A 13,259-nucleotide genomic window follows, 5' to 3' on the forward strand; every position below is an offset into this window, starting at 1 on the left:
CTCTGATTGGTTGATGGGAGGACTGGCCTTCAGGCAATTTGAACACCAGGCCTGATGCCGCTGCTGCACAATGCCAGTTCTGTGCTGCTGTTTGTCACTGTTTTATTAGAGCTGGACACACTGGCTTATTAAAGACCAGTGTCGAAAGGGTTCTGAGATGTTAACTCTGTCACTGTGCAAACAGTCCCTGACCGACAGCAGGGAAACAATACTGTTGGCACAAATTAAAACCTCATCTTCTTACAGTATATCTTAAACAATAAATAAATACATAACTAAATAGATATTTGTTCAATTGCACTGTTACCAACCTAATGTTTTTAGATGAATATTTATTAACCACACTGTCTGTGTTGCCATCTGGTTGCATAACAGCTCGTGCAAATGGAAGCAGAGAGATGAGATTAGAGATCACATATTGAATGGAAATGTTAAATGCATTTAAGTGTTTCTGCTGATACACTACAATTACTGCTTGTGCCTTTATCACTTCAGCAAAGTGACCCACTGTGAGGATTATGCAACATCATCAGGAGATGGCTCAATGTTGAGTGTGTGAAACAGGGAGAGCACGTTCGGTGGTATCTCTTTACATTGAGATTCAGTAGATACACACAAGGTGCCACACTGCCAGCGAGGTGCAGCTGACTTGCAAGCTTTTCTCACTTTAGATGTTAAATACTGCCACATCACATTTTGCCTTAGTTACTGGTGAACAATTTTTTTTATCAAACTGCTCAGGTTCTATTTCCTGTTTCCTGCCTGTTTTTCCACTTTTCCGCTGGTTTTAGCATCCACCCTGTGGACCACCTCTCATGTCTCACATAAAACAGAATGAAGGCCATGATCAGAAGCAGGAAGGCATGTCATCCCAGTCTCCTGGGCCCAGTGAAAGGTAGTGAGGCTGTGAGCTCTGGACAGAACATGCAACCAAGCTGAACCTCCACTAATCCTATTACTGTGTCCTCTCACCTATTAAGAGCTATTTAGACCCTGCCAGAAACTCAACAAACAGACTGGAGGGAAATACAGCGAGAATATAAAGTTGCAGAAATCAGATGCAGAATCACTATCAGTGGAGTTTAAACTGCACAAGTCAATCCGAGTAATGTTATTCTGTACCATGACATTGTGTCCCTCTGTAATGATGGCCAACTTCCTCATACGCCAGTCACTAGTTATGTATCTGGCTGTTGCTAAGACACAAGCAAAAACCTGTTTCCCATGTGGTGCTTTATTATTAATAGTCAAATAAGATGCATCCAAATTGCATCTGATGGCATACTGAACAATAAAACAATGCTCAGCTCAGTCTTCCATGAGCAGCAGCATGTCCTGGTCACAGGCAATGACAGGACAAATAAAGCCACAAAGTCATACTCCCAGTAGAGTAGAGTATTCCTCAGCCAGTTAGCTCTGTCAGCTCAAGACATCAACAACAACGAGAGACGAACTACTACTCACTTCCACTCCACGATTTCAGCAGGGACTTGATGCTGATTTCAAAGAAGCCGGAGTCCTGCTGGCTGGCCATGGCTGCAGCTTTTCAAATGAGTGTCCCCCTTCTAGTTGTGGTTTCACTCCAGCAGCAGCAGCAGCAGCAGCAGCAGCAGCAGAGCTGGGACCAGCAGGTATTGCCTGCTGTCACCTCTCAGTGACGCACACAATACTGTGCTGACGAGACCCTGAGAAAACACACTAGCACTGCTTTACCCCTCCTCTTGTGTCCTGTCCTTGGCTATCATCCCTCTCTCTCTCCCTCTCCTTCCCTCCACTCTCTCTCGCTCTTTCTCTCTCTATCTCTCTCTCTATCTAGCTCTCTCTATCTATCTCTCTCTATCTCTCTAAAGCTGTGGCAGGCAGTGGGCGGCAATGCAAGCTCCCTTTAAATAACTGCGCGGAGGCTGAGAGTGCAGGAAGCAATCCTCTTAGCGGAGCGCGGTTAATAATAACTACTGTTTGTCTGCGTGCAGGGCCTGATAATGATGACAGAGCTGGGCTTGTGCGTCTTTCAGCAAGACTGGGAAAATCTGACTGGTCACCACCACTGACAGAGGAGATGGAGGAAGCATGACACATTATAGGGAACATCTGGGAGAGAAGAAGAAAGACGGAGACACTTAAGTGGTCAGCATGCAGATGGGATCAGCTGGAGACAGAGGATCTGCACAGGGGGCATCAGCTGACTGATGGCTTGTAATCTTGTTTTCTTCTTCCCAGCTCCAAATTTAAACAGCTGTCAAATACAAATTACATTATATGTTGTACATTCCCTTTGTTTTGGCACACATTTTTTTTTTATTTTTTTTTATATAGGATACCACTCCTCATCATTTTTATTACCCACCGGGCTAGCTGCTATATTTTCAATCAATGGATTGATCAGTTTATCTAACATGGGTCACGAAATGGAGGATCTCTATCACAAAGTTCACAAACGCAACATTTTAAACTTGCTTAGTTTGTCTTTTGAACAGCTCAAACTCAAAACTATTTCAATTACAAATATATAAAACGAAGAAAAAAGCAAATCCACACGTTAGAGGAAATTTTGCTTAAAAAATTGGCTTAAGATGAATTTTCCTTTTTGTCTTTTTTATGAATGCCATTAAATTCCTTTTACCATATCCAAACTACAATGAAATGAAAATAAGCGTTTCTGCTGCTTTTTATGAACATGCAAAAATGAAATCCAATATTCACAATATTTTGGGAAAAGCAGATGCATGTCTTTAACCATATGGACTACCGCATCGTCCAATCCCCCTTCCTCTACTGCCTCTCAGTGCTCTTAGTATAATCCTATCAGAACTCTGTCTGTCCCATCAGGCGACAGTCACTTGACCTTGATTACATAACACACTCTGTGATGGAGAAGCCATCACCGGCACTGGCAGTGTTTGGTAAACACGCATTGCAGAGGCTCAGTTGTCCTGACTAAACCCAAGATGGTACTGCCCGGTGTTCCTGTGGTAATCTATTGTCTGTAGTGCATTTTTGTTTGTAACATAATTTATAGTATGTTTCTGTATAGTCTTTTTTTTTTTTTTTTTATATACCGCAAAATAAATAAACCACCGTGTAGAAAGGTGACGTTGTGATTTATGACATATTTCCTGACACAAACACACTGCATAACAGATTAAGACACTGAGCATCTACAACATCAGCATTAAAAAAAGGGGCGGGGGGGCAATGCAACAATTCATATTGTGTTGCTGTATTAACAAAATTCTAATTGAACACATAGGTGGTTCCGTGAGTGGTCACGAACAAGAACAGCAGGATGTGATTAGACTCTGAGGTTGCAACTGATACTGTAACTACAACATTAAAGGCTATTAAGGTCTTCATACTGGCAGTGATGCAAATTTGTGTCTGTTTTTTCAAAATAAAGTTGAAATAGTTACTTCAAAACAGTTTTAATGTTAAATGTTTGCTGGCGAGTATTTCACTTTTTGGCATCATTCATTGGTCACGACCCCCAGTTTGTAAAGACATTAAGAAGGCAGCTACACATACTGACACTGATAACAATTAACATGGTGATGATAATTACAACTGTTTACACTACTCCATATATCCATATACAAGTTATGGAATTCCACAGATGACTAATTCTGGATTTTATTTCAACAAGGCTGCTCAACAGGAAGAAGTCAAAGTAGAGGCAGAAATGGAGACATCCGAATTTAAATTAAATGAATTAAAGAATAAAACACATGAACACCAACCACACTGTTGTTTCATGAGAGTCAAATGACTTCAAAGGTGTGTAGCTGAAATCATGTCGAAACTAAAGTTTTACTTTCAGGCCTATAATAAACTTTTTTTTTATCAACTCTTTATCTCCAAAAATCTTGCACTGCAAGGGTGCTGTAGTAAAAGTGTTTATTTGGGGCACTAACTTTCTCCTTAATATAATCTATATAATATAATAATCCAAAACAGTGAAAGTAGAAGTTACACAGGTCCCACTTGTCTTATCACTTGAGAAGCAGAAATAACTTGCTTAATGGACATGTCTCTCATGGAGATTTGAAGAGACCGTAGTATAAAGTGGTGAAGCCTTTACAGATATCGTAACTGTCAAAGCAGGTCAGAAGAATACACACAGTGAATAAGCTGGCGGATATCATGAAAATATCCGACCTAGTCCAACTTTAATGAAACTTAAATACAGTGTTTATAGTATAACACCTTACTTGGATATCTCTATTATCTGGGTAAAGCAGTGACATTTTGCTGGCACACTGGATTTGATCAGCTGGCAGCTTCTTCAGCCTTCAAGTTTACTCTCAAAACTCCAAAATAGAACATGAATAAATCAGACATGCATTCCTGACTATAAAAATGATTGTAATCATCTTTTCTTAATTAGGCTTTAAGTGGGCTCTTAAAGGCTCCAACACATTAAGCACTTATTAGACGCATTATCAAGCTCTGATGAAGGTGAGGAATGTGAGGTATGTCTGTCCACTTCAGCCATCTCTTTGGTTATCAAGTTGAAACCCTTTACTCCCTCGAGCACACTCTTCTCTGCCCCTGGCGCCCCAAGTTTCTTCTTCTGTTTTGCTCACATAATGAGGTCTTTCATGTCCTTTTAGTCATTTAAGTCATTTATTTCAAGTCGTTGCTGTTTACTAGTTGCTCATTTTGTGGAAGACATAAGATGTACAGAATCTTTTTTAAAGTGTGGTCAGATACCAAAGTAATTGTTGACAGTGAGCTCAACATAAAATAAATTGTGTGATGTTTTCCCCAATTGTCTGAGTCCATTATTAACAAGCCATGAGATTCCTATGTAACTATGACAAATACTATGAGGAGGTGAGGATTTTCACAAAGCGATGGCAGTAGTGGCTGAAACACTGGTATTGCCTGAGCACCACATTTTTCTAAAATCACATTTCTCACAGATTAAAAACAAAATCCTTGAGACGATTACCCCCGCTTCAAAGAGTCACAGCAGTACCTACTTTCAAGAATGGTGGGCCTCTTCTTATGGCGCATCTTTTTAAACTTCCCTCTGAAGTCCCTGGGTGGGAATGGATCCAGACTGGGAATGCACCCCAGGACAACCTCATCCAGTCCCTCAGAACAATCCATCTCACTCTCAGCCACGTCTTTCACGGCACTCTCCTCTGAGGACATGTTGGATGGCAGAAAGCCCACAGCTACTTCTTTCATTCTCCTGAAGGAGTCATTTGAAGCAGTGCACGGTCCTCCACTCTTTTTCTAGTGCAGGTTTTAATTTCTCTCCTACTTTAACCTCTTTAAAAATGTCCCCTTCTAGCCGGGCAGAAGATTTCTGCTGTGCAGAGATGCAGCCAATGTTGTCGGCTTCAGTCTGCTAATGCGTTTTAACCCCTGCACTTGCTGGGCGAGTTCAGCAACTTACAGTAACATTCATGAATCGCACAGGTATTGAATTACTTAGACAGCCCCTCCTCTTTTCAGCAAAAAAAGGCAAGAGGCAGAGAAGAGAGGGGAAAAGTCATTACTAAAGAGGGCGGGAGAGGGATAGAGGGGCCACTCTGACAGCTACAACATCGCTGCCTACTGTATGCCCATGAGGCCGTCCTGAATAAATATCCTGTATTTGTCTTGGAGACTCCACATCAATGTTTAAATAGACATGCCTTGCCCCTGGCAATGTTATTGAGATACAAAGTTTTTTTTTTTTAATGATCATTAAACATTACAAGCACAAGCACATTGAGCGTAATTAAGTTCCTCTTACTTTGATATGTTTGAAAAAAACAATTATATCCTCCACATCCACCCTAAAACATAAATCCTCATTTTTCTCTACATTCAGTCCTCTGTGTTGAGGCACATGCTGTCTCCCAACTGCATTATTTCGTTATGGTTGACATCAGGCAAATGGGTGAAAGGTGTGAAACCACCACCGAAAAATTAAGACTTAAATCGAGAGAAACGTTCACACAGCGTGCAGTTTTATGCTCTATTCAGTCTTTTTCAACCACTGAAGTGAACACTAACTCGACACACCTACCACATGAACCAGTTTTTCCAAGTCTGACCTACATCAGCAACACAAACACCCTGTGTATCTACTGTACGTGACGTGAAGGCGTTTTCTGTTTTAGGAGGAAACGAAAGAACATGGAACAAACGGCCCATACACTCTTATTCATGCCACTGATATGTTCGTTTTTCCAAGAGTTCCTCTGAACAAAACAACGTGGCCACAATTAACATGTCAAACATTGCACCTAAACATAACTAAGTGCATGGTCTGCTGAACATACAGGGCTGAATATTGTCACAGGGGACAATTGCAAAACAGGGAGCCCCTGGCGACAACTTTCTTTCCTCAGTGTAATGAGTCCAGCAGTAATGTCACTATTCAACCACCCGTCAAAGAAAAAGGTAGCGTAAAGAAAAGACTTTGTATGAAATGCCTCTGCAGCAGCACCCTTCTGTCAAACTGTCAAAAACAACAAAGTACATTCAACATACCTCCGCCTCTCCCACAGAGTAAACATAGCCTAAATTACATCTACCAATGAGCCTGGTCATGACCCACTTAAAGACACCGTCATGCTGTCAAAGTAAATTATAAGCAAAGCAGAGACATGTCTTCCCAACATCTAAAAACGTGCTTTCTGTTTGGAGTTTAAGGGAATGATTTCGAGTCATAAGACTAACAGCAAGAAAATAAAATTAAAAAAAATAAAAATCATATATTATATATAAATATGTGCACTGAAATACTAGAAAAACACAAGTCGCATAGAAAATCTCTTCAGTCCAATTTCAAATGAGCTTTCTCAGTTTTTTTATTTGTGCAATTACACAAAATGCACAAATGTAAAGGTACTAACTTTAGGTTTAAGTTGCATTTTTAAGATTTCAAGAATTCACAGTAATATAGGTTTTTACATTTAAAGTAGTTACATTAATGTAAATCTTAAAAAATAAAAAAATTCAGTAGCTCCTGTATGGTAGGATGTTACAGTGATAGTGCACCCTCTAGCGGTCAACTGTTGTTGACTGCATTTTAGTCAGTAATTCCATAATTTCAGTTAACGTTTTAGAGTTTAAGCTGCTTATGTTTTCCTACGCATGAGGAACAGTTACCTGCTTCTTGAGTCACTGTATGACCTGACCGTTACCAGAGTTATAATCTCTCACCATGAGATAACAGTTATCATTCAGTGGGGTCAGGAGATGCATGCAGGTGTACAGGAACTAAGACTTAATTTAATTATATCTTACTAATAATATTTATCTATAATGTTTATTGACAAACACAACTGGAGTTAGTAAAAGTCCCTCAGTCTGGAAAACGGAACAACTGAATTTTCAGTATTGAATATTGAAAAAACAACAATAACCACTATCTGTGGCATTTAGCCATTTGACAGTCTCTTTCATTTGTGAGGAGGACATCATCTAACTTTAAATTTCAAATGTTTGAACTAAACTAAACGAGTGATTTGCTATATCACTTGGATCTACCATATTATAATACAGCGGTGTTTTATTACATTATAGGAAATTGGAAATCTATTTATTTATAAGCTATAAATGACCTTATAATACTATAATATGCATTTGAAGAATGCTTAAACAGATAATCAACATGAACAGATCAATGAACAAGTTTGATCCGTTGTCAGTTTTCAGTTCAATAAAACACATACAGTTTGTGAAAAAAGAAAAAAGCCTCACTCTGGAGGAATAAAAGAAATACCAGGACTAAATGCCTTGATTAACCATGCACACTTCCATCCAAACTCTGGTCATTCTCAAATCAACAAACTGAGGCCAAAATTGGACAACAGAACCAAATTACAATAGGGCTTTCGCACCATCGGTGCTCGGGCCCTAAAGATAATGTTCAAGTGTATCGCTTTGGTTTCTTCACATGTATGAGAGTGTGAAGCAGAGCAGGGCTGCCTGAACTGAGAAACACGGTTGGATTCAGCACAGTCGTTGAAACCAACACCCTCCGGTGGAGCCAGAAGGCTGTTTCCATGGTGAGACACATTTAGATTTGCACTGGCAGAGCTGAACATGATGAATAATTGATAGATATCAGGCCCTAACGTTCCCACAAACCAGCTGAAGGTTAAGTCAGACAATGCTTGTGGACTCTTGAACAGCACACTCATGCAACAAGTAGAAAAACAGAAAGTGCACTGTGGGACCTGATACCGGATACAAATGGCATCCACAAAACACACTTAACTTGAAGGAGTAAAATATTGGTGCGTATTACCTGCCACTTAAATGCATACAACTTAACTGTTTACTCTTGACACTCAAAGAATACATAACATTCAACCTCCTTCAGCGCGCTCTTTAAACTTTTTAAATATTTTGAATGCTAAGTGGAACGTCTTTTGATTTGATTTATTTTGCGCAAATTAAGAACACATAAGATTTTACAAAATAAAAAAATTCAGTGCAGTGCAGGGAGAAGCAAAAAACCCAGTGGGCTTATTTGAAGCCTGCATCCGATAATGTTAAAAGGTTACAGTTATAGAAAATACAAAGTTTGCAGGCAGAAATAACAACTTATTACCACATGGGATCAAGGCTTTCCCAACATTTACATGTCAGGCATTGTCTCCTGATCTTGGCCATTCAATTCACCCATCTCCACATTTTACATAAACAACATCATAACACCGCTAAGGAAACAAAACAGACAAAAAGACGGCATCAACAGTGAGTAATTATTCAATAGGTCACCTATTATCTACAGCACCCTGGGTCTGGTTTGGGTCAGCACACAAAAGGACTATTCAAAGGCTCCAAACGAGTCGACAAATGGCACCTGTTCCCTGTTCCGCCTGCCTATTATCAGCCTGATGAGGGAGGTGCTGCATGGCGAACACATGAAGCCACTGTGGCTCCCTGAAGAAAGGACCAGATGAGGTGAACGCTGTGCATATCCAGTTACAGTGAGGTGATTATGTTCTTATGCATCAATACTGCAGGTTTGCCTGGCTTCAGAGGAAAAAAAAACCTCTTAATGATTGCTCCTGACAAACACTAGAGTGAATATCAGCAGGGTACGCACACCAAGTTAAAAGTATATGTTCTTCATCGATCTGAGTCCTTTCTGCCAAGTGGATAGCCCAGAGGGTTATCCGAGTAACTCAGAGGGATTAGAAATATCAAAAAGGAAAATGTGCTGGGTTGTGTCTCACAAGGGAGGGTTGAAAATCTATACAAGTACTTTGCTTTTCTGCAAAAGATGTCAAAATGTAGTAGGCTTCTTCTGGGGGTAATTCATTTTAAAACTATCTTAGAAAATACTTAATTTTACGATAAAATATTCTCAATTGACAATACCATTTATATTACTATTTATGTGAATGACATTTTTGGCCTACATTAACATTGCACAGTTCAAATTTTCATGGGGTGAAAATAACATCAAGTCAGTTAAAGTCAAAGTTATTTATGGAGCAGTTCTGCACAAATAAGTTTGTTCTGTTTGTTTTGCAGAATCAGAACTAAACAAAATAACAGTGTGTGCTGCATTAGGTTAAAAGCGACTCATTTATACACCTGAAAGTCTCTTCACATTACTACAAACGGCCACAGTGACATTCTTGTGATGACGGATCAGTATAGATACCCAAATGAAGACAGCTCTTCAAACTTCTGACTAATGCAATACATAAAAGACGCAGCACTGTGTGCCTGCTGTAAAGAGCAAAGTTGATTTAAGTTCATTGCAAATGTATTTTTAATTGAAGGGAAGCTAAATATTTTGGATAATCTAAATTGTGTAAATGATAGAAATTATATTTGTCATTGTCAGAACTGTAAATGAGGATAAGCTCCACGGTTTTTATGCTAAACATGAAATAATGTAGTTCAAACTTGTGGATGAGTTGTAAACAAACACAGAGGGTCACCACTGACTTCTGCTGAGAAGTGCACATATCCAAAGTCAAGTGTTGCAAAATGTTGCTCCAGTAAGTAAGACAACTCAGCAGCATAAAAAAAAAAAAAAAAATCCAATAAGGGACAAACACATACTCAAATCTGCGGACAAACTGGGGGAATAATTGCAGTTCACACGACCCACATGTCGTTTTAGACAAAGGGTAAAACTCCAGAACACCCCAGAGAACCCAGAACAACCCAACTCCACACACACAAGCTCCCAGCAGCCTTTTAGGCTTTCAAGCTTTCTGGATGATGACAGTGCTGTCAACTCAGCCACCTTAACATCCCTGAGACAAACTTGTGGTACAAAGGCAGAGGGTGCAAGTAAAGTCCCATGTAGGAGACTGGCATCTGTAAAAAAAACATAACACTTGATGATTGTACAAGGTACTGTTTAGCGTCAATAAATTCAACAAAACTTACTTGCATTCGGAGTTCTTTCTATGATTAAACACATACAGGCTAGAAGACAACGTACTTAAGTACTATGTTTAAAGATTAACTTCACTCTTCACTCTTTTGATGTCTCACAAATGGACTCTGGAACTATTTGGTAAGATTAAAAGAAAGTTGGTTTCCTGTAAATAGATAGGGGGGGTAACAACACATGTTTTTTGGCTTTTTGCCCACAGTTAGAGTTTATCTGCAGCAACGCGCCCTCGATTTTAATTGCAATCCGCCAAAACACGATTTGACAAGAATCGAATAACTCCAACTGTTACGGCCAGACTTGCATTTCAAGTTTAAGAAAGGCCTCACGATACTGCAAAACCACACATAGAAAAAGAAGCATAAGGCGAACTATCTCCTGGTTTGAAAACGGGACTGCAGTCAAGATGAACTGAATAAACTTTAAGAGACTTGTCAACATTTTAAAAGACAATAAATACCTTGGAAATAAGGCAGGTGAGTTTATTTCGCAGCTTGCTCCATCTCCACTTGTGAAGTGAATCCAAGTCTCAGTCTCTCCAGGAGCTCCACTTGTTCAGATGCGCTCCTCCTCCTCCTCCTCCCCTCCGTCGGTGTTCCTCCACCGTCGGCTCTGCAGAGACACGCTCCACCCCCAGCAGCCACCCTGCTCCTCATGTCCTCCTGAATAATGAAAATCATGAAAAGCATTGGCTTTCCTCAACCCGCATGAAGGCCTGGCTCAGTAGCATGTTAGCAGCTTTAAAACACATCTGCTGCCCTCCGGGAAGCCTGCAGTGCTCGAATTGGGCCGGTACACCGGGCAATTACTTCCACGTGACTTTTTCTAGTGCACCATGTTTTTTTAATGCCCTTTACGTACCCGTTTATCCGGGCAGTTCACAACGACCGTAAATGAACTGCATCACAAAGAGGACGCTCACCTGACCCAATTCTGGACAGTCTGCTTTGGGCTAGTTTAAGTAATGGTCCATTAACCTTATCATAATATTAGCCTGGCTCCAAAAGGGCACAACAACAACAACAACAACAACAACAACAACAACAACACAAATAGTGAGGTGGCGATATAACATAGCTTGGAGAGTCCAGTCCAGTTGTTAGTTGTTGTAAAAGTAAAAAAAAAAAAAAAAAAAAAAAAAAAAGTTGTCACTTTGTTTAAATAAATGTATATTGTGAACATAATCTCGTATCGTTTATACACTAGAAATTCAGAATGTCATATTTAATCATTTGCTGATATGGGCGCCAACATGTTGATTTGTGGAGCATGGACTTGAACGTGTGTATTAAATCAACAATATATGAATATGAAATAAAAGGAAGACCTGGAAGACAGAATTTAGGGTTAATTGTCTCATACAATAAAGCATGGACATGCAAATGAAATATGAGTAAACAGTGACTCCAGACTGCTGCTTTGAATTTTCTGTGGAATTATTTGGATGGTCTGCACATATCCAGCAGATGGCGTCAAAGAACACGATACGAGTAATAAACATTTGGAACAAAAAACAGTGATAGAGTGTAACGGAGAATCATTTTCAAAGAGATGACCAAGGAAATATAATTGCACAGTTTGACAGGACTTCCTGTTTTCTTTAGTTTACAATGGAAAGCAATCCTATTCATATCTATCTTTCTTGGCTCTAAAAGATGTGTCAGAGGTACAATTTAAGGTGTAATCATTTTTGAATATCTTTGTAATGTTTAAATACAAAGCCTGAAAAAAGCCACAGCTGTTGATGTGCAGATTCACTGGCAAGGATGAATGAATTTCAATGGCCGGCCATCAGCTTCAGAGACGTCACTGTTTTAGCACTCAGGGTGAGCATGTTACTGATTCAAGATGATAGAATGCCCAAGAGCTGTATTCAGACGAGAACAACAAAATTGCTTTGTCAACTGTATACACACACCAGGGCTTGTCACGATGAAAGCAAAGCTTGACAGTGCTGGTGAGTTACAGAGCACCAGGTGCGCCACAAGAAAACACATAAAAAAAAAAAAAACATATTTTTGATCTGATTTAAATAAACAGACGTGCATCAAAATAACTGGGTAAAACCAGCTTGTATAAAGCCTAAAAGAAAATTAGCACTGATGCAATGCATACTGTCAAATTTATGATTACGCTTTGGAAAATGTTTTCCTATTTCTTTTTTTTCTTCTGAAGCGAGCTTGGTGTTCTTGGCTGGATTATTTGAGCCGTGGTGATAATATTTCTGTACCCAACAATGAAATAACACATCAATGTCACAGCACACAAGAAACACAAAATTCAAAGCACTTGCATAGCTCAGCACCATAGCTCTGACCAAGTGCTCCTTTCTGGGCTTTTTTTTTTTTTTTTTTTGAGGAATAAAGAAAACGCAGGGTAAAGAAAGATGCGGATGACTGTCACTTCCTAGTGCTTTGATGAACATGCAGGTAGTATTTAGCTCAGATGAAAGTGTGCATACCAATGAAAAAGAGATTCCATAAACCAGTTGTGAAAACCATGACCCACAGATACATGTGTAAAATCCCATTAACCACCTTCAAAGTAAGTCACGCTTCACGTTGCACTTCAGGGTAGTAGGTTCAATACTGCGTTGACAATTTTCAGGGGTATTCTACGGCTCCTGAAGCAACTCCATATTGAGAGATTTCTGGGTATAATCTGAAAGTTTACAGCTTGCCCTACAGCTCAAAGTCTTCGACAGAATGACCGTTGATTCATGCTTTGGCTCTTTTAATGGAGAATACAGGTCCGCCTTTGAAACCTTGACTACACTACAACTGATCTGTCTCTCATAGAGAGCTGGCTGCAGATGGAGAAGGCACTGAAGCAGCAGGTCAGGTGTGTGGATCAAAGCTCTAATGTCTTGCAGCGATGCTTTTGATTGCAC

The 13,259-nt window shown here is 39.7% G+C and overlaps 1 protein-coding gene across 3 annotated transcripts in view; it reads right to left on the reverse strand.

Annotated features, from left to right (window-relative positions):
- frya (furry homolog a (Drosophila)) overlaps window positions 1-5,321 on the reverse strand; it is a 42,344-nt gene extending 37,023 nt beyond the window's left edge. For 2 of the 3 annotated variants that reach the window (XM_069161253.1, XM_069161252.1), the window contains exon 1: window positions 1,465-2,519. In XM_069161253.1, the coding sequence (XP_069017354.1) occupies window positions 1,465-1,534 (70 nt within the window). In that variant the 5' untranslated portion in view covers window positions 1,535-2,519. Of the gene's footprint in view, window positions 1-1,464; window positions 2,520-4,979 lie in introns of those variants that run through there. The other variant, XM_069161251.1, reaches the window with a different exon arrangement.
- Between the last annotated feature and the right edge of the window lie 7,938 nt (window positions 5,322-13,259).

The sequence above is a fragment of the Embiotoca jacksoni genome, unplaced genomic scaffold (genome assembly GCF_022577435.1).
Source record: "Embiotoca jacksoni isolate LCO1_2020_lvr unplaced genomic scaffold, fEmbJac1.0.p SCAF_28, whole genome shotgun sequence".
Classification (NCBI taxonomy): Eukaryota; Metazoa; Chordata; class Actinopteri; family Embiotocidae; genus Embiotoca; species Embiotoca jacksoni.